Below are 22,318 nucleotides of genomic sequence, written 5' to 3' on the forward strand. Positions count from 1 at the left end.
AGAAAAAGACTCCATTTCCATAGAAGGAAGCTGATAGAGATGGAACGTATCTGTAATCCTGGCAACAGTGGGAAGTGCTAAGGTAGATGGCTAGCAGCTTACACATACACCTGGGTGGAACAATCCTATCCTGACTACGAATACACGTGTGCATGTGCGCGCGTGCACACGCACATGCGTGCGTGCGCGTATACACACACACACACACACTCACACACACACACAGAGGCCTGATTCAGATAAGAATTGTCTTGTGCCCATGTGCTTATCAGGTGACACTACTTTTAGGCTTTCACATGCCTTATTTTATTTTACCGTACTGGTAACAAACCCAGGCCCTCAGGCTCTCTGGGCAAACACACAATCCTTGGGCTACACTCCTAGCTTCATACACCTTGTCTTTGAATCATTTAATAGGATCATAATTCTACCAATGGAAGCACAGGAGCATGGCAGATGCAGAACAGGGCTATTCTTGTTGGCACTCTCCTTGGGCCTGGTGAAACCCTCAGCCTCACTCCACCGCCAGGGACAGCATCATTTCATGCCAGCCAAGAATGTGGCTGAAGTTGGGGGACAAAGAAGGGAAAGAAGCCTGTCTCCTTCCTCTGTCTTGGGAAGAAGGAAGAGCCTTCCAAGACTTATTGGCCTTCTGGGTCATCCATCCATGTGTTAACTGACCAGCAAAACTTATTTCTCGCAGGGCACTGGAAATGCTAGCTATTCAAAAAGGCTGAGATCTGAAGATTGAGGTTCAAAACTAGCCTGGAAAAGAAAAATCCACGAGCAAAAAATCCATGAGCAAAAATCCGTAAGCAAAGCTGTGACTCAGGTGGTAGAGTACCAGCCTTGAGTGAAAAAGCCAAGCGAGAGCACACATCCCTGAGTTCAAGCCCCAGTACCGACACGGAACCACATAAGCAAACCACTTCAGCTCTCTTTGGCGTCTTGGGTGGTATATATAAAAATAAAAGAATCCATGTTTCTTTTGGGAAAATCCAAAGTACAGTCTACTCTCCATAAATCATGATGAAACCAACCAAAAAGATTTGGAGGTCCCTGGGCTGCAGGAGCTCTGGGCATTCCTCCTCCTCAACACCTCGCTGCATATAGCTCTCTCCTGCCGCTTACCCAGGGAACAGGTAAGACTCAGGAAGGAAACACGGCTCGCCCCCTGAGTGAGGCACACAGGTAAGCAACCCAGCCAGGGCTGAAGCAACTTCTGGTTTTTCTACTGGATCCAACTGTCCCCAGACCGCTGGTCCTACTCAACCCCTGTGCGAGTCACACCAGCTAGAGTTAAAGAGCCTTCAGCTTTGTCTTTCCCAAATTCACTCCACCCAGTATACAATCTCCACCCCACCCTGCCCCAGCAGAGGAAGCCATTTGGTAAGACACAAGTCTTAAAAAAATAAGCTGCGTGACATTTATTTCGGTCCTGTTAACATTAATATCTGTAGAAACATTTTTATTGTCAGTATAAAAATTAACAGGCTTTATTAAATACTTTTCTCCAATTTTGTAACACATAAAATCAGTGTGATCTGCATTCACGTAGCGTGACTATAGCAAAGTGAGTAGGTGTTGCCAAAGGCAAACCAGATGTTAATATGGAATTCACGACATGGTGGTACTTAGGCTGATATTGGTATCAGGCCAGATCTTTCGGTGAGGTCTCGTCTAAAGTAGACAGAAGCAATCAATCCCCATAGGAAGATGGAAGGATTCTCCACATTCTCAGCAGAATGATCCTTATGTCTCAATTTTCCCTGATAGGGCTCGAAAATCACCAAAGGCTGTTATCTGATGCCAGAGAACTTGGAAACCATGATCAAAATCCATGGGAGAAAGCACAGACTAATCTGGGAAATGCACAATTCAAGGGCAGAAAGCCAGCTGCCGGACAGAACCCATTCTGCTGTCATTTCCACTGAGGTGTCTAAACTCAAAGACTGGATTAAGGCATCTTTGAAGGAGGACGCTGGTGTCATTTGGACCAGTTTGAATCTTTGTTGCTTTGGCCTGAAGACTGAGCTGCATACCAAAACCAAACACCCTCCTAGAAATGGGTTCCTGTAACACGGGCATTTAGGATGTTTAAGCACAATCATCTGACAGCAGAGTTTAAACACAAATTAATCAAAACTCCATTTCCCCCCAGATTAGTCATATATTCTAAATCTCTCTCTTCTCAAAGGATCTGACAATTAGTTAAGTTCCAGCCATAGGTTAACTAGTCTTCTGTGCTGCCTGCATACAAATGCCACTTAAATTACAAAAAAACTATAAATGATTAATTGTTTTGTATATTACCAATTCATTAATAAATTAATGTTATACCATTTTCCCTGAAAGCAAAAGTATCTTTCCCACCTCTGCTAGGTGAAAATTAAGAAATTCTGTCTAAAAACAGCAATTAGCAAATAGCTATTAAAAAAAAAAAAGAGAAAAACCAATTTTCTAGGTGCATTGGGACATCCATTTAAAATCAATACAAAAAATAATTCCTTGTAAATATATAATATATATTTATACATAATTTGAATATATTTACATACATCCAGCACCTATATACTGCATTTTGTGCTCTGTAAGTGTGTGCTGAAATATATTTTCTCCAATTATTACAAAATTAACAAGGAAGGCAGTGGGTATCTGCCTTGAGTCCATCTGGGTCCTAGCCAGTCCCCGTGGTGGGTCAGAGGGTGACATGGCGGCTGTCCATGGTTCCAGAAACATTCTCCTGGCAAAGAAGACATGTTTTCAAACTGTAGAACCCTTTCCACATGTGCCGATTACATTTCCAATCCTTGACTCCTCTGATCCGTATATACAAGTGGAGGTGGCAGGCTCGGGGAGGCCTGGCCTCCATGCTCAGTGTAGGTAGGTTCCTGGCTGAGGACAGGAAAACACATTCGCTCATGTTTTAATGCTGCCATTTATGTGTGGAAACTGAGGCAGGCAGGGTTCGTAAGGCATGGGGTCCGGAGAAAATACAGAGTCATCTCCTGAAGAACAAGAGCTCCTTGTGTCGGGGTAGCTAGGAGAATACTGTTCGAGAGGCTGACAGAGGTCCAAGTATTCCTGAAAGAAGGGAAGAGAGACGTTTTATTTCATCTTGGATCAGGATAACAAGGTGAATATGGTTCGAGAGGCTGAGTGAGGTCCAAGTATTCCTGAAAGAGGGAAGAGAAGAGTCTTATTTCAAACACAGCCCCCTTTGACATGGATATCAGAATGGGGACAGGACAGGGGAATCTCTGAAAGCTTAAAGTTAGCCCCAACCACCCGGACTGCACAAAACCCCCACTTCATTCACCGAGCTACCCTTCATTTTCCTCTTAGAACCCACCCTGAATAAAGTATTGGCAAAAACAAAACAAACCGAAAAAACAAATAAAACTGTATGGGTGCTGGTGGCTTAAGCCTGCAATCCTTGCTACAGAGGAGGCTGAGATCTGAGGACCGTGGTTCAAAGCCAGCCTGTGCAGAAAGTCTGTGAGACTTCTCTCAAATGAATTAGCAATACGCTGGAAGTGGAGTGGTGGCTCAAGTGGCAGAGTGCCAGTCTTGAACAAAAAAGGCCAAGGGAGAGCTTGAGGCCCTAAGTTCAAGACTGAATATAAATAGACAGACACAGATAGACAAACAGACAGACAGACAACTGTGGCACTGTGAGTACTGGGAAGTGACCTATAGTAACATAGGGGCATCCTGGCTCCACAGTGCCCTGAAGTTCTCAGCCCAATTCTCAGCAAAACAGAAAAGCTCAACAACACCCCTTTAAATAGTAAGGCCACAAATACCTTATTTTCTGAATTGTATTTTCCTATTGCAGTTTCTAGAATAATTGAAGGGGAATACTGCCCATTCATGGCGTACTGTCACAGATGTAATTCATTACTCTCAGAAGCTCTTGAGTTAAAAATGTAAACAGGTTCAAAAAAGGCTGGGGTACACTCATGGATGTTAAATCCATATGGGACATTAAGAGAAAGCTGAGGGAAATAGAAGTTTCAGGGTTTTGAAACTCAAACATTTTCCTGTTCCCCACAACACCCCGCTAGTGTTGCCGCTGAGGTCGCCCTGGGTCACTTCCTTCCGGCAGGACAAGACGTGAGCCTCTGCCTGCGTTTGTACAGCCCATGAATGAACAACCGAGGATGCGTGTGTGCGTGCGCCTGCGTGTCTGAGTAAGAGAAGAGAGACAGAGAAAAAGAGAGAGAGGGTAGGTGTACTGGGGCTTGTGAGGGCCTCTAGCTCTCCCTTAGCTACTGATGTTCTGCCATTTGAGTCACACCTCTATTCTTAGCTTTTTGCTGGTTAATTGGAGATAAAAGTCTCAGACTTTTCTGCCTGGGCTGGCTTTAAACTGCAATCTTCAGCTCTCAGCCTCTGGAGTAGCTAGGATGACAGGCAGGAGCCTCTGGCACCTAGCCCTAAGAATAGTTATCAGACATTCGTAAACGGGTGGAAAAAAGATTAAGAGTCCTATCCTATGGCATCCAAAAGACAAAGTAATAGAAAGTTATGCAAAATTCCAGTTTCAGGGCCGATAAAGCTGTAGGGGAAGCCAGACATGCACTTATTTACATGTAGTCTGGGTGGCTCTCACACAGTGATGGCAGCAGGGCTTCGACAGAGACCATATGGCCCTCGGAGCTGAAAATGTTTATGCTCTGGCCCTTCTCAGAAAGCATTTGCTGACCCTGCCTTGAAGCTACAAGAGAAAAAAAAAAAGATTTCTTGGTCTTGCTGTCTTGACAGAGCTGGCATGCGGGGTGAGTCTGCTCGTACACTCAGAAGCCAGTGACTCTCTCTGACATGTGGTTTTGCGAAGAGGGGGCGAAAAGTAACAGACCACAGCTCCAACGGCCTCCGTGTTATCAGGAAAGAGCCTGTGGAATGTTGGCCACCACACATGTTAAGAGACAAAAACCCTACTATAATTTATCACCAGGGTTGGCAAAAGAAAGAGTCCCTATCCAAGAAGGGAGTGCGTCGGTCCAAGGGCCTCAGCAGGAACCGCATAACGAGAGGCAAACACGCCCACCACATCAAAAGAGAGCTTTTTGCTTACAATGATAAAAATGAAATTTTGTCCTAAATGGAACCATTTTTCTTGAGCATATGGTAATGATTTTCAGAAGGAAAGCAACCTTCGATTTTTATATCCATTAGACAATATGGTATTCTGCATTCTTAGGTTAGGGTACTACATATAAATTTCAGTCTGAACAGACTTGCTTGAAATGTAAATGTATAAATATGTACATTGACATGGATGTGTGGGATTATTAAAAGACAACTTTAGTGGGGTTCTTCTTCCCCCCCAGTTTCTAAATGAAGCCATAAACTTTTCAGATCTGATAGGAAAAAAAAAAAAAAAAAAGGAGTATCACTGGATCCCCAGCCTAGGGTTAAAGGAACTTATACTAGAAGCAACAGTTTTGGCAGAAGAAGAAAGTTAGGCTTTTTTTTCTTTCTCCCTTGAACTATTTCTTTCCTTTCAACTTCTGAAGGTCAGCTGTGTTCATTTAAATGCAATTTCTCCCTTTATTCAGCACAAACCACAGTCAGAATCGCAAGATAAAGTTGCTTGGTGAAGGGTTCATATCACTACATTTGACTTAAAAAGTTTTTTTTTGATTTAGGAAGAATTTTCCTCCTTTTTTCCTTTTAAAGAAAAAGATCAATCAAATAATTTTCTAAATCAGAAATTAAGTGCATTAGTTCTATTCAATCTTTTGTAGTGAAGACAACTGTCTCTTTTCTTTCTTCTGTGTGAAAAAAAATGCTGCTCTTTATTGAGTATCACATAAATCACTAACAATTTGTAAGTTGAGTGCCAGTAGTTACCCCTATAATCCTAGCTACTCAGGAGGAGGCTGAGATCGGAGGATTGCGCTTTGAAGTTAGCCCAGGCAGGAACGTCCATAAGACTTAATCTCCAATTAACCACTAAGGGTGTGGCTCAAATGATGGAGCACCAACCTTGATTGAAAAAGCTAGCATCTGGGCTCGGAGTTCAAGTCCCAGTACTGGCATGCACATGTGCATGCACATGCATGTGCATGCGCGCGTGTGCGTTTGAGCAAGTATATGTGTGAGCGCACACACACACATGCTATTGTGGGTTGATCACCTTTCTTGCTCACAGTATGTTCATCCTATAAACTTAAAGATCATTTTATCTGCATGTTGTAGCTGCCACAAACATGTAGTGGGTATTAAGTGGCTGAAGAATGAGTGTCTCCTCAAAACGTACTAGTTCTCCCATACAAATCCCCAAAAGTCACTCATTACAGGAAGTGGAATGCGTACAGACAGAAAGAAATATAAGCCACAGCCTCTGCCAGACAGATTACGGAAGACAGCACGACAGACAGAAGGTAGGATCAGAGCCTCACCACATCCTGGCAGGCACAACTGTGCTGAACACAGTCAGTTCTCACACTAATTACCAAGGCTCAGCGTAAAGCAAGTACAGAACACAGAGCTCCTTCCTCCATACCCTCAAAATGCTACAGCTGCCCTTCTCTCCCCTTCTCCCACGTCCCCCTGCGAGCCAGGCCACAGCACCACAGTCATCGCAAGTGCATCTCAGGGGGCCCCCTTGGGGTCTCTGGTCCCTTGAATCAGAATTCACAAGATGTAGTTTGGAGAAAAGACTGAGCCTGAACAGGAGCATGGAGTTTACCTCTGTCTGACCCCCATGGAAGAATGATAAACTCAACCACAGACTCCAACAAGGGAGCTTGCATTTAAAAAGAAATACGAGCTTCTCTTCAAAGCCAGGCAGGGTCCTCGGGCTTCTGGAAGGAGGCTCTCTCTTACTCACCTCATTGGTGGTGAGGGTTAGAATTCGGTCCAAGTCTTCTACCAACTGCTTGAACGTTGGTCTCTGGGAAGGCACAGCATGCCAGCAGTCCCTCATCATCATATACCTGGAAAAAATGGATTTCCTTGGTGAATTAACCTCATTAGCTCTGGATACACAGCTAGAGTCAGCCTTCACAGGCAGTATGGAGATGTGCCTTAATGAAAATCCTTCAGAGCTTTCTGAGCAATGTGATGAGGAGTGTATGGTTATTTGGTTTCTTCAAAGATCTAATGCTGGTTCTCTGAAGGCCAGTTTGATTTTACAACAACCCCCCCCCCAAAAAAAAAAAAAAAACACTTCACTTCTCTACAATACTTTAGGGAGATCTCTGCATCAAGAAAGACCCAGCTTGGGTCTTGGGAACGTGGCTTGGTGGCAGAAACATGCACAAAGCCCTGGTTTCAATTCTTCAGTTTCATATAAACAGAAAGGAAAAAAAATGGAAGTGGCGCTGTGGTTTAAGTGAGGGAGTGCTAGCCTTGAGCAGAAGATGCTCAGGGACAGTGCCCAGACCCTGAGTTCAAGCCCAGGACTTGCAAACAACAACAACAAAACAGAAAGAAAGACTCAGCTACACTTCTTGGGGCTAGCCTTATGCCAGCTTGGCACTATGATAACTCACTTTTAGGCATGTCTAGGGGTGGAAGAAGGAAACTGCTTGTGACCAGTTCCTGGGGTCTGTTCCTCCTCTACAAACACTGCTACCTGAGCCACACTTCGCCTGCCTGCCTGCCTTCACTGTTTCGTTTTGTTTTTTAACGTCTTTGTTTTTGTGTGCTCACACTGGGGCTTGGATTCAGGGCTTCACACAGTCACTTGGCTTTTTTTACTCAAGGCTCTACTACTTGAGCCATACCTCCACTTTTAACTTTTTGCTGGTTAATTAGACTTTTCTGGCTGAGCTAGCTTTGCATGATCTTTAGATCTCCGCCTTCTGAGTAGCCAGGATTATAGGCAGGAGCCATCAAGCACCTGGCTTTTGGGTTTTCTTTGAAAGATTCTAGTTGTTAGAGATACCTCAGCTTAAAAAGTCAAGTTTGAAACCCAAACGTTTAAGGTAAGGTTTTCATGAACTAATCTGTCACTGGTATGGGGCTTCACATGACCTGATTGGCAATTTGGTAGGCCAAGCTTCTCGGGCCTTATCTCGATTATGAGTTTCGACAGGTCCTCTATGTTGGAAAAAGCAATAGGCATGACAAAGAGCACAATAAATGCCTTTATATAATATACTATAAAATGTGGCCATTCATCAGACGTCCACTGTACACTAAAAAGCACTCATGGGATTACTGATATAAATCCCCATGAAGCAACACACAATGGAGAGCAGTCTCTGGGACAATCACCTTCTTAGTTCACCAGCCCTCCCCCAGTCCTGGGGGGGGGAGCCCTCTTTTCAAAGCATTGATTCTATTGCACAAGGCACGCGTCACTAACACAACAGAAGTCCACTTACAGAGCGAGGTAGACTTTTCTAGAAACCAGCTCATGGTTTTATAGTCAGACAGAGTACCCTAAGGATGGTACCAGGACACATTTCTAGTTCTCTGCCCTAAAATATGGATGAAACACAGGCAACCAGATACTAGTTCATTAGCGCTGAAGAAGGGCAGTTGATATCCATCTGTCATCGTGATTTTCAATGGTCAAAGATGCTCCGGAATTTTCTACCGGCCATGGCTGAGGTCAGAAATGACCCCTTATTCTCCGCAAGGGCAACCCCGTGGCATTCTAGCTTGATCCATGTGTATTTCGTGGCTTTTGGGCACAGTGCGGGGCTCAGGAAGGTGGCTGGCTGCCATGGCCTGCCCTGGGCAGCCAGATGCCCACTCAGACACTTCGGCAGGACAGTCGTCCTTCTGGCCAAGTAATGGCTGCCAGTGTCACTATCTAGCTCAGAGATTGAACCTAGAGATCTTTAGTGATGCCTCTTGTTAGAACATGTTTAGAAAATCAGGGCCTTGGAAACAGAAACAAGTCAGAAGGAGAGTGACAGATGGGCAAAGCAATGGCACACTTACAGCTCATTGGTGCAGTTGGCTGGCTTATCCATCCTGTGCCCTTCCTTCAGCAGCTTAAAAAGTTCCTCCACGGGAATCCCTGGGTAGGGTGAGCCCCCTAAAGTGAAGATCTCCCACATTAACACCCCGAAGGACCAGCTGCAAAGGAGAGAGAAAATACTGCATCATGAATCCATGCTAATTACAGAAACCTAAACGTGCCTGGTTAAAACTAAACACACCCACTCACTTCCGAAGCTCAAGATAAACGAGCCCTGCCCGCACGCAGTTCATTCTTTTCCTGACCCCCAAGGAGCGTCTCTAAATGATGACGTCATGTGGATGTGTGGCTGGAATTCTCCAGCCATAGACAGGTACGCCCCATGACTGCTCTTTGGGTCGCCCATCACAAACGTGGTGATGGATGTTGATGATGGATGTGTTGCTGCCTAGCCTTCCATCTTCCTGTGAGGCTCACATGAGGACCGTAAGCCCCAGTCTGAGCAGCAAGCCAATTCTGTGACAGGACCCCTGCCCTAGGTGGCTAGTGGATTACCCCGGGCACAAGGCTCTGTGACTTGCTGATACGGGATAGATGAAGCCCTGCCTGGGCTGAGGACATAAGAATTCTGTGTCCTGAATGGGAATCATACCACAGAAACGGAACATACTTCACAGGGTACCACTGATATTTGGCTTTTCCAAGACCCAAGACTTTCTAAGCCTGGTTCATGGAACTCAAGTCAAGCAGAGAATCCCCGGTTCACTGCTGTCACCACAGCAGCTCTATGCTGCTCAGTTGCAGGAATTAACCCACCCTTGCTTTTCTACTGAGCGCCAGCAATGCACAAGTGCACAATATAGGTAGAAACAGCTCTAGGCCTAAGTTGGCTCACTGTATAAACTGGAATTAAGACACCCTCCTTCCAGGATTGTCGCCAGGCCCAACCAGCTGAGTGCTGAATTGCTCCCATCCTCCACCTTCAATTTTCTGGCTCATACCAATTTTTTTAAAAAGCTCATCTGGTTTCTGAAACTCTTTCTCTCTTTGGAGTAATTACACACTCACACTCTCAGCCACTTGCCAAAAATAGTACCTGTTACCCAGTTGTTCCCAATGATGGTATCTTTTCAACTGAATTTCCGTATCTACAATATCAGTTAGAAGCTGACCATAACCGTGTTCCTAAGCGTGTCATAGTAGAAATAATATGTAAACTTGACTTTATATCTAGAATGTTATCAAGGAGATTATGACAACCCCCAACATTTGTTTGTTTTTGAAGTTAATTTTCTTTGCTGATATTTGGGCTCAAACTCAGGGCTGACACTTATGGCTGACATTTGGCCACCCACGACACACCTTGAGTACCAGCTTTTTGCAAGTTACTTGGAGTTAAGAGTCTCAAAAACTTATCTGCTCAGGCTGGATTTGAACCATGATATTCAGGTCTCAGTCTCCTGAGTAGCTAGGATTATAGGTGTGAGCAGTTGTCCTTAGCACTTCTTTAAAAAGTTATTCTTGAGCTAGGGATTGAACCCTATGTATGTTAGGTGAGCTCTCTACCAGTGAGCTATATCCTCAGCCTTTTTGTTTTTTGAGAGGATCTCACGATAGAGCTTAGGCTGGTATTGAACTCACAATCCTCCTGTCTCTCCCTCCTGAGAACTGGGATTACAAGCATGCACCACCAAGTCTGAGGAGTGAAGAGCATGCCAACAGCTTGCCAAAACTTGGTAGCACACCCGTTATTGGTGGAGGGCACTGCTACTCGGGCAGGAAGAGGATGGCAGCTGCTGTTCTATGAAGGCAGGTTTATTAGTGATCAAGACCTGGGTACTAGGCCACTCTAAGCTGGCTCTTGTGTCTTTTGTAAATATGTAAAACACAACAGCCATCAAAGCATGAAGAAAGGCAAAGACAATGCAACAGTTCTGCAGTCCAACTCCACAAAGAAACCAGAGGGAAGGGGACACTTACACGTCACTCTGATGCGTGTACACTCTGTCAAAAAGGGCTTCTGGAGCCATCCACTTAACCGGAAGTCGCCCCTGCAAACATGGACAGAAGCACACAGATTAAAGCAAGTTTACTGCAGCAGGCCAATGAATGAGCTGCATCTGGTTCAAGAGCTGATACTCTAATGGTTTTCATCTGTCAGTCATTAAGGGAGAAATAAGCTCCAATTCTAGCTATCGGTAATCTGGACTCCTGCATAAGACACCACCTCCTGAGTGTCTCATTATTCTCCATCGCCCCAGCACATAGACACACCCTGACCCACCTCTAAGCAAAAATTAACCCAGTAACTTCCAGGCTCTTTTTCAGCTAGGAAAGTTCTTGACAAAAACCTAGAGACAAGTGATTATTATGCGAATAGGGGTGTTCGCATAAACTAAATCAACCTCAGATATATTTTAAATTTGCTTCTATTGAAAGGCTTTTGGAGTTTGCTTTTACAGTATTGAACTCATGGCCTTGCTGGGCAAGTGCTCTATCACTTGAGTCACACTTTGGCTCTTTTTGCTTTAATTTCTGGTAGGGTCTTGTCCATTTGCCCTGCTGTCCTTGGACTATAATCCTCCTATCTCCACCTCCTGAGTAGCTAGGATTACAAATGTATACTCAATGGAGTTTATGAAGAGTAAATTATTATTAATAATAATAACAATAATAATAATAATGGAAGGAAAAGGATGAGCCTACAGCTCCCTCCAGCCTGGATGTTTATGAACTTGCACCTTAGAACATTCTGCACCCCACTTCACCCGTTCCCACAAAGTTAGGTGTAGACTTACATTTGTGGTCTTTTTGTAATAGTCTATGTTGTTGATATCTCTGGCCAGTCCAAAGTCTGCTATTTTCATCACATTGTTCTCTGTTACCAGCACATTTCTGGCTGCTAGATCTCGATGGATACACTGAAACCAAGAGAAACAAGAAATTTCAAAATACTTCCGGCACCAGAAGGAAACATTCTCACTGCTTAAAACTCAGCACAGAAAACACACAAGTCAAAACTAGGCTGTCGTATACATACTCCAAAAGCCATTAGTGGGGCTGTAAAATTAAGCTTGTCCATTAGGATCCTTGATAGTCCCAAACAGGGTACTGGTATTTACTTTCTAACTAAAAATAAACAAGTTACCCAAGCCCCCAGGCATCTCAGAAGAGCAAAATTAATCCAGAAAACACCTTTTATCTGCAATTGTCTCATGGCACCAGGGTCTGTCTTTCTGCTGGACACAAGGTTAGGATGATGTCACCCTAAAAATCTCTTAGCTCAACATTTGTTCTTCCCCAACAAATTTTCAGACCCTGGGGTTAAATCCAATACCATATATTCGTCACCCCTTGATCACTTCTCTAACAGTGTGACTTGATATACTCTTTACAGCTCTTTGATCTCAAAATGGTTTAGTGGTCACATTTCCTCTCTCTATATGAGTGACGTGTACCCCTCCTACAGCGGGTGAGGAACGCCTCATGGGCAGATTCATATGACTTCCATCTTCCCTCTCTGATTTTGTTGCTGTACCAGTACGGAGGCTTGAACTTGGGGCTTTAGACTCTCACTTGTCTTTTTTTGGTGCAAGCATGGCGCTCTACCATTTGAGACACACCTCCGGTTCCAATTTTCCCTTTCACATACTATTGACTTCTCTTGGTCCCTGTGGAGTCCTCCCCGACTCTCTTTCTCTTGGCTTATTCTTTTCCTTCCCATCATCCTCTCGGACGCTGGGGCTGGCAGTTCTCTACTCTCCAAAGTGGAGAACTGTGTGGCACACGTGTCTCCGCCTGTCCTCATGGCGTCAGCCCCCACGCAGAAACAACAGCTGTGCATTCCCAGCTCTACCTCAACCCATCCTGAAACCCACATGCTTATCTTCAACTTGTGCTGAGACACTTCCACACCGAGGTCCTTCTGACCTCTTCCGTCCTCCACGCACTGGCATGCTTCACATCTCCCAAGTGTCTTCCCCATTCTGTTACCTCAGCCTCAGTCCAGGCTGAGGCCACTGCTTGTACCTGACATCCCTGCAGGCTGCCACTTGCAAACTCAGCCTGGGTCCCCCTCCACCTCCCTATGATTTGTGTTTGCCACACAGGTTGATGGTGCCTTCCACCTCCGCTGGCTTGCCTCGTGTCTAGTGCACATGTATCCGCATTCTCAGTCCGACTGCTCACCATGTTTGGCCCATACCAGGCTGAATGCAACTGATGTCTGGAATGAGACACAGTCGTGATGGCAACTCTGATCACAGAAACATCTAGTCTTTTAAAATTTTTATTCTAGGGTGGGAAGGTGGCTCAGTGGTAGAGCACTTGCCTTGCATGCTTGAGGCTCTGGGTTCGATTCCTCAGCACCACATAAGCAAAAAGAAAAAAAGCTGGAAGTGGCGCTGTGGCTCAAGTGGTAGAGCGCTAGCCTTGAGCTGAAGAGCTGAGGGACAGCGCCCAGGCCCCGAGTTCAGGCCCCACAACCGGACCAAAAAAAAAAAAAACAAATAAAATTTTTATTCTTTGGTGCTTATACTGGGACTTGAACTCAAGACCTGTGCCCTGTGTGTTGCCCCTTAGCTTTTTCATTCAAGGCTGGTGCTCTACCACTTTGAGTCACAGCTCCACTTCTGGCTTCTTAGTGGCTAACTGGAGATAGCTGTCTCCTGGATTTCTTTTCCAGACTGGCTTTGAACCATGATCCTGAGATCTCAAGCTCCTGAGTAGCTAGGATTACAGGGATGAGTCACTGGAACACAGCAGGTCTAATCTTATAGCTTCTACATTTTCTGTCTACAAACAATAAGCTTTTGTACCTCTAGTGTTTTTAGCTGTACTTTATTATGTCAAATCATTTCCCCTCTATTTTCGGAAGAAGGGTGGTATAAAGACAAAAAGCCAAATTCCACCATAAACTACTTCTCTCCTACACAGGGTACTGGCCATGGCTAAGGCTCAGGAAGCACAGCTTGCTCCATCCATTGGACAAATTGAAACAAGGCTGATCTTTGGGTATTTCATGAAAGGACCAACTACTGGCTACACCTCTCTAAAACACAGATGAGTCTTCCTGCGCCAGCCCTGTGGTCCCTGTGTCCACTTGCTTCTGTGGCAGGGTGATGAGAAATAGGGAGGCCGGAAGGCCATCAAGCCTGTGTGGCCTGGGCCAGACTGGGAGCAGGAAATGTGAGCGCTCCCAGAGCTACGTGCAGATCCGCTTTGGGCTTGGGCTGTGTTCCTGGGTTGGAGGCCTCTTCTAGTTGAACTTCTAAGCCCCGGGCCAAGCTCTCCTGGTGGTGTGCTCTCCCGACATGTGCTCCGTGTGCTTGGCAGGCAAGTGGTCAGAAGAATCTGGCTTCCCCCGTCCTGGGCTCAGACCACACATCACAACTCAACTGTGACAGAGACACTACCCAGCTACCATCACCATCTTGTCCAGCACAGTCACCCCGCACCCCTAGATGCCAGGAAACCCCAAAGGCTCCCTTCTGGGCTAGCCAAAGAGTTGGAACCAGTGCCCAAGAAGAAGAAAAAACAATGAAAGCCAAGCCAAACCCCATCAATTCACAGAAACTGGAGTTGTTTTCCAGTTCAAAGCCCTGACTATTCATGTAACTGGGGCCCCGGGGCAGTGTGGTACCCCCTTTTCGATTAGGTTTAGGGTTGCTAAGGGAAGGAAGGCTAACAACTCTGTGCTGCTGACAGTGAGCCATCGCTGACCCTATATATATATAGTTCCCATGGCAACCTCTGGCAGATGGGTGTGGTTACATCCATTTCATAGATGGGGATGTCAAGGCCTGCTCATGTTTAGAAGTTTGAATGTTAAACTGGCTCTGGAATTTCCTTAAGAAACATTAGTTGCTTTGAACTAAAAACCAACCAACCAACCCCCAAAAAAGATAACTATTAATCATGTAAGGCTCAAATATCCTATTACTAGCCATGTCACTACAAACAGCATGGGTGTTGCTTTAGTGGTGTGATTCTACCCCTAATACACACCCAATAAACACAATGACAGTTGCTTAAGGTCAGCGACAGAATATCACTCCAATATTTGCAGTTCCAGGCTCACGTCCGGCCCAGGGAGCTGTCTAATGAGCTGCTTTTGAAGATAGGAGCCTGGCAGTTTTCCTCTGCCCCCTCCTTGCAGGAAGTGCATCTCCCAAAAGGCCATCAGCCCCACAGGAAGGGGATGGCTAGAGGTAGGAGGGGCATGATTCTTGCCCTGTTGCTTAGATTTACGTTCTAGAAGATGCCTTAGTTAGTGGAAGTAGACTCTGTGAGGGGAACATTGTTCCCCACCCCTTCAGTAAAGCTGCATTTGATTTTATCTTAAATGTTGGTACTTGGGCTTGAACTCAGGGCCTCACACTCTTGTTTGGCTTTTTCAATCCAGGCTGGTGCTCTACTGCTTTAACTACACTTCCACTTCTAGCATTTTGCTGGATAGAGAAATTGCCTCATGAATTTGTCTTTCTGAGCTGGTATTAACCCTGGATCCTCAGAACTCCTCCTGAGTAACGAAGATTACAGGCATGAGCCATCGGTGAATTCACATGAGATCACAAATGGATTGCTTTTCTTAATAATAATTTTTTAAAATTAGCTTTCAGCAATTGTACAAAGGAGTTTCCATTCAACATGTCAGTTATGAGTACAATACATCTGATTAAGCCCTCCCTTCCCCACCCCCCCCCCGGGGCTGTAAGGGGGACAGTCTTAAGATCTTCAATAATCAAACCTTCTTTTTAGGTCCTTAAGTGCAGACAGCTTCATGCAAGAACCACACAATCCCCTGGGACACATTATTGTCCCGTTAACCTCAGCCTCTTCCCTAGGGCCAAGGAGTGAGCCACACTAGGCTGTTAACTAAGCCTGGAACAGGGACAACAAGGGTCCTGCCTGAGTCCAGAGACAGGCAGAGATCCCATGAGAGCAGGGCACAGCAGGGCTGAGGGCCATGAACCTAGGTCTGGGACCAGTCATTCACAGTCAGTTCTAGGTTCCAGGTTTCCCTGGCATTCTTCAGCCTAAGACGGAGTTCCTGATCACACCGATGGCAGAGTGGCTCTGACAGTTATGTAAGACTCTGTCAGGTGCTTCTCACCGCCCCTGGCTAGCCCCAGCTCTCCAAGAATGGTGGTGACTGTAACATCCCTGATTTCTACCATCACCACTCCTAAAGGGGCGCTTACCTCTTCCCATCCTCTCATTCCGACACATAGTCACTTCCCCGTTTTGCAAAAGTCCCAGAGACCCAGCTCCAAGTTCTCTTTCTACTGTACTGAGCATCTTTAAACCACAAAGGGGCTAAGCAGGGAGGGAGGGAATCCAATCTGCTTCTCTGCTCATCGGGAGCTGGGGCATTCTGTTGACCTCTCCCCCTTCCAGAGCCCCCTTCTGAGGCCCCTCCCTCCTTTTCTTGGCCTCCATGCTATCTCCAGTGGTTTCCATCAGTCTCAGGACTTTTCCCAGGACTGCCCTCCAGCCTTCCTCTTCTCGAGCTTCTTCCCTAGGTGACTTTGCGCCTCGCTGTGGCTTGAAGTCACAGCTCCCCTGTGGGCTTCCAGCCTGGAGCTGCGCTTCTTCACCTGTGGCGTGTTGGCTAATCTCTGCCCTCCGATGGCTCTCAGTCGCTCAACACAAGCTCTAGATTTTCCACTGAAATCTGCCCCCCTACCTCACCTCCCAATCCCCAAGCCTACAGTGTCTTGCGGTCTAACCACTGTCCAGTTTCTCAAGTGGGAAGATCAGGAATTATATACAACTTCTATCTTTCCCCTTTTCAAAATTCTCAATCATGATAGCAAAATGTGTCCAAAATCAAACCCCCAACTTCTCTCTGATTGTCTTGAGATGCAATAATCCCTGGCCCAAAGCAAAGTCACTTTTCATAAGACTAGGGGCTTCTAATCTTCCGTGCCAACATCAGCAAACCCAGTCCTATCACACCTCCATGGCTACAATGGCACCAGGAGCAAGGCCCAGAGTGCCCACCTGGGGCTTCTAGGCCCTGAACTCATGGCCCTGTACTTGTTCAGCTTGTTTCCTGGACTGGTGCTCTACTACTTGGGCCATGCTTCTAGCCTAGCTTTTTGCTGGTTATTTTAGAGCTGGAGTCTCAGGGACTTTTCTGCATGGTTTGACTTTAAACGGGATCTCAGGCTCCTGAATAACTGGTGTGAGCCACCAGCCCCTGGCTTATGTCCAAGTTTTGAATCAATTTATTTTTAGTCCGTATTGATCGGCAATCTCTTTTATAGTCACTCACAGTTCCTGCTCCATGAGGACAAGAACCACATCCATTTCACTGTAGAGCTGACTGAGGGCACGGGACTTTGGGGAGGCCTATGGAGTATCAGTGGGTGAACAGAACAGAATGATGATGCCAGCCCTAATGCCATTTTTGTATTAACAGCTTGGCCTTCCCATCTCCTACCCTGGGCTCAGAGTGACCAAGGCCAGCAAGTGGCCCACACCAGGTGACTGCCTCCTCCACAGAGCCACCAATGCAGTTCAGATAGTTCAAGATACCTCCAACAAGGTGGCATAGTGGGATGCCCATGCATGTTAGCCAGATTTTCTTACTCACTTTCTCTCCACGCTCAGCTTCTACACACACACACACACACACACATATACACACACGCACGCACACACGTTATGCACACTTTTATAGCTGAACTCCATCAAAGTGAATTGCAAACATCAGCATACTTAACACATCTACATTCTTCAGCATTTACAGGTTGAGCATCCCTACCTGTAAAGCCAAACTCTAAAACATCTAAAAGTGACGTGATTCCACAAATGGAAAATTCCATGCCATAAAACTTGTTTTCCCAGACACCAACATTAATAAACATGTCCCTCAGGCTATGTGTTTATTTGGGTGTTATAAACACAGGTGAAGCTTGTGTTTAGACTTGAGTCTCCTCCTCACAATGTCTCATTATATGCGAATGTATGCAAATACTCCAAACTCTGGAAAAAGTGAGTTCTAAAACACTTAGGCTTCAAATATTTTGGAAGGGATCTGCAACCTGTATCTCCTGAGCGAACACAATGCTGCCTTCGCCTGGCTCCAAATTCAACTTTGCCACATGTCACCAAATGTCACCAGCAATGTCACCAAAATACAGGCCATATGCAAGTTCTAAAATTTTCACAAGAGCTTTTGTAAAAACCTCCAACTTCTACCCCAAAGCGGTCACCCCAAGATCACACCCTCACATTTGGCTGTTGTCTCTTTAGCCTCCTTGAATCTGGGATGGTCTCACAGCAATTTTTTCCCTTTTGTGACAGTGACATTCTCATGTAATTAATGTCTTGTCATGTGTGCCACAGTCTGGATCTATCTGGCTGTCTTCTGGCGCCAGTGATATTCAGATTGGCAGCCTCTGCCGAGTAAGTGCGCATGCACAGAATCACAGGACTCAAAACTGTTCATGAGTTTCTTTTGCTTTTTTTGGTCTGTTGTGGGGCTTGAACTCTGGACCTGGGCGCTAACACTCTACCACTTTGAGCCACAGCGCCACTTCCAGTTTTCTGGTGGTTAATTGGAGATAAGAGTCTTACACACTTTCCTGCCTAGGCCGGCTTTGAACCGTGATCCTCAGATCTCAGCCTCCTGAGTAGCTAGGATGATGGGTGTGAGCCACCAGTGCCCAGCCTGTTCATGAGTTTCTTAAAACCTGTATGTTGGGAGATTTTACAGGGGGAAAAGAATCCATGGAAAAATCCTAAGCTCTAGACTCTCCGGAAAAGTAGAAAAAAGTAAAATAACAACCGAGAGCCCTAGACCATGTTCCTATGAGACAGGGAAGAGGGCCGAGACAGGGATCGGGCAAGGTGTTGTTGCTCCCCGAGCCCCTCCATCTTTTCATACTCTGGCGGACAGAGCCCACTTCCCTGCTGAGATTAGAAAAGTCCCTGAGGGATCCAGTTTGTGACCCTCCCCGCCTTGCAGCTGACGAGGGGCCATGCCCTCAGCAGATCTCACCCACCTCCTCTTTGGGGAGCCAAGGAAAGCTGATGCTGCAGGCAGATCCACCCCAAGTAGGGGCAGGGCCCCAGGAGCCGGCTGTGTACCCCACTACCTGAGGTGAAGTGAGGAAGGTGGCTTGGGTCCCAAATGTCCCAAGAAGTCTGGGCACTTGCCTAACTGGAATGTTTTGGGTTGCAAGTGGCATGCTTGGAATGTAGGCAATTTACCTGGGGGGGGGGGGGAGGGGATGGGGGGGGGAGAGCCTGGCCAACTTCTGCCCACAGCCAGTCACCGAAAGAGACCCAAAAAACTCTGCCATCAGGGACTCTACGGAGTTCAAACCTCCCTTCAGTTCGTTCTTATTCTTAAAGACCTATCCAACTCAAAATCCTAGCTCTCTATCTCCAAAATCAATAGCCACAAAACAAATAAACCCAAACGCACTAGAATGTAGAGTCTAGCTGGACAGCTGGATGTACAGAGGCATAAAACCCAGCTTTTGGGAGTGGAGGGGAGGGAAGGCATGCTGGGAAAGTGGCTCAGTGGTAGAGCTCTTGCCTTGCATGCATGAGGCCCTGGGTTCCATTCCTCAGCACCACATAAGCAGAAAAAAGCTGGAAGTAGTGCTGTGGCTCAAGTGGTAGAGCCCTAGCTTTGAGCTAAGGAGCTGAGGGACAGTGCCCAGGCCCAGAGTTCAGCCCCCCATGACCACCACCACCACCACCAACAACAACAAAACCCAGCCGGGCCTCTGAGCAGAGATGTCTTCCTGCTCATCCCTGCAATGCTGTTAGGAATTTAAGAGGCCGCTTCAGCCTTTTAAAAAGAGTTCATTGAACATGAAGGTGAAGAATGCCCTAAATATTTTCCAAGTTGTACAAGACATGTAAGGGCTTGATCTGCCAAACGAGCATGCCCACACTGCCTGGCATCTTCAAAGACACTTTTCATTGGCCTCCACCCAACCAAGTAGAAGGTAAAGGACTCACTTTTTGGGAAGCCAAGTACTCCATGCCTCTGGCCAGCTGGTAGGTGCAGGATACCAAGTCTTTAAAAGTCATCTGCTCCTCAGGAACACGGTTAATGTCGTAGGAGTACTCCATGCCGGGAGGCCTCCGGGCCCGGAGGTATTCCCGGAGGTTGCCTTTGGAAGCATACTCAACTATAACATAGAGAGGCCCTGTGAGGGAGAAAGATGCTTGCTGTGACAGTGAAGCCAGGATCTGCCCACGGGTCAAGAAGCTTTTACTTACTGCAACCTAGTGTGGATTTAGTCATTGTTTTGGTGCTGGGCCAAATGCAGCTAGGTGCTAATGGCTCACACCTGTAATCCTAGCCACTCAGGCTGAGATCTGAGGATCCTGGTTCAAAGTCAGCTTGGGCAGGAAAGTCCATGAAAAGCAATTCACCAGCAAAAAGCCAGAAGTGGAGGTATGGTTCAAGTGGTAGAGTGCCAGCCTTGATTGAGCAAAAAGAGCCAAGCAAGAATGTGAGGCCCTGAGTTCAAACCCCAGTGGTGACACACACACACACACACACACACACACACACACACACACAAATAAAGCTGCAGCAAAGCACTCCCTCTCAGATACAAACACCCATGTGTTTAGCTCCAAAATGACCATCCACATTTGGTCCTAATAATGTCAAAAAGCTTTAGGACATAAAACAAAGACACGGTTGCCTTTCATTGCCCTTTCCCCATCACACTCCTCTCTTACAAAGTAATGGCTAATGTGTCTTCTCCCTTTAGTGTTTTCTTCTGGTTCATTTTCCCACTCTACCTACACAGAGGCACCAAGAACTTTTTTGCTGGTACTGGGGCTTAGACTTAGGGCCTCGGCACTGTCCCCTAAGCCTCTTTATGCTCAAGGCTAATGCTCTACCACTTGTGATCCTCAGATCTCAGCCTCCTGAGTAGCTAGGACTACAGATGTGAGCCACTGGCGCTGTCCACTTTTCTACTGGCTCACCCCCAGCCAGGTGTACTCATCCCTTTATTGTGAAAGGCAATGAGTACTTACAACCATTCAAAGTCTAAACATGTCTACAGTCACCCTTTATATATAGAAAAAAGCTGCTGATTCCTGAATAGACCTATAGGAGAAATGGCTCAAACTTAGGCAAAATCAATTTTACTACCTATTGTCAAGTTGATTCCCAGTGTGTCAGTGAAAGCAGGAGAGTCCTGCTCTCCCTTCCCCCCGCCCCCCCCCCCCCCAGGGGAGACAGCCTTAGCTTCCTCACACTTTCTCTCTTTGAAGAGTGACCACACTGGGGTCTAAACTCAGAGCCTTACGCTCTTAGTCCTCCAGCACTTGAGCTATGCCTCCAGTTCTGCCTTTTTACTGGTTAACTGGAGATATAGAGTTATATGGATTTGTCTTCCTAGGTTGGCTTCAAACCACAATCCTCAAATCTCAGCCTCCCCAGCCTGAAGTTATTCTTAGCAGACCAACAGCCATTTTCTACCCTAGCAACACAAGGATTCCCCGGTCTCCATCCCCAGCTTTAAGAGAAGAATTTCTAACCAAATCATTAGTTCTCATTTTGAGAACTTAAAAAGGGGCATGGATGGAAGCACTTCCCCTACTCACCATCCTGAGTGCAGGCTCCCAGAAGATTGATGATATTCTTGTGTTTTCCAATCATCTTCATCATCTCCATCTCCGACACCAGGTCAGAAAGATCTTTTTCTGTGGCATCATCTATGAACATGAATTAGGCGAGTCGTGAATCTGGCTGTCACTGTCTGTTGCCAAACTCTTAGTTCAAAATGTGAAATTAAGTTTTAGGGCCAAGAAAGCCTTCCCAACCATGACCCTCATTTTATCACCGAGGGAGCAAAGGGCCGGGACAGGGGAATGTCCTGCTTGGTGTCAAAGTGCTCACTGAGGATCATGGGGTCAAAAGTCAGCAATGGGCACAGTGCTCTGATGGCTAAGGTCTTCTACTCAGCGATCCTGCCCTCTACCATTATGTAAGGGACCTTGGAAAACTCTTCGTGGTGCTTGAAAACAACTCCAAGGACGAGTGAAGGAAACACTGTAGGAGTCTTTCAGTTAACTACAGACTAGCTCCTGAGTAAGAATCTCTAAGGAAACTTTTAGCTCATTCAAAGATAGGCTTAGTAGGCCCCCCAGGAGTGCATAGGTAAGCGTGTGTGTTCAGATGAGTGGGGAGAGGGCTGTGTGTACTGACTTTTCAGAGTGCTCCAATTACTGTTCTCAAAGAGTGCTCCAGCCCCCGCGCAGCAGTGAGCTTCAGGCAAGTGGCAAGGCTGTTCCAGGGTACCTCCCTTCAAGCTAATTTTGTTTTTATTTTTGTTGTTTTGCATTATTGCAATGCTGAGAGTCAAACCCAAAGCCTTATGGGTGCCAGATGAGCTCCACCACTGAACTATACTTGTATCAATATGGAAAAATCTGAGCTGA

At 46.2% G+C, this 22,318-nt stretch overlaps 1 protein-coding gene across 13 annotated transcripts in view; it reads right to left on the reverse strand.

The window, feature by feature from the left end:
* Positions 1–1,403: 1,403 nt before the first annotated feature.
* The window catches only part of Fgfr2 (fibroblast growth factor receptor 2), a 109,489-nt gene continuing 88,574 nt past the window's right edge, over positions 1,404–22,318 (reverse strand). For 11 of the 13 annotated variants that reach the window (XM_069988180.1, XM_069988178.1, XM_069988179.1 and 8 more), the window contains 7 exons: positions 21,482–21,592; positions 19,871–20,061; positions 11,686–11,808; positions 10,868–10,938; positions 8,908–9,045; positions 6,842–6,947; positions 1,404–3,084 (listed from right to left, as the gene is read on the reverse strand). In XM_069988180.1, the coding sequence (XP_069844281.1) occupies positions 2,920–3,084; positions 6,842–6,947; positions 8,908–9,045; positions 10,868–10,938; positions 11,686–11,808; positions 19,871–20,061; positions 21,482–21,592 (905 nt within the window). In that variant the 3' untranslated portion in view covers positions 1,404–2,919. Of the gene's footprint in view, positions 3,177–6,841; positions 6,948–8,907; positions 9,046–10,867; positions 10,939–11,685; positions 11,809–19,870; positions 20,062–21,481; positions 21,593–22,318 lie in introns of all 13 variants that reach the window. The other 2 variants (XM_069988182.1, XM_069988181.1) reach the window with 1 other exon arrangement.

The sequence above is a fragment of the Dipodomys merriami genome, unplaced genomic scaffold (assembly GCF_024711535.1).
Source record: "Dipodomys merriami isolate MVZ:Mamm:240054 unplaced genomic scaffold, mDipMer1.0.p SCAF_35, whole genome shotgun sequence".
Lineage (NCBI taxonomy): Eukaryota > Metazoa > Chordata > Mammalia > Rodentia > Heteromyidae > Dipodomys > Dipodomys merriami.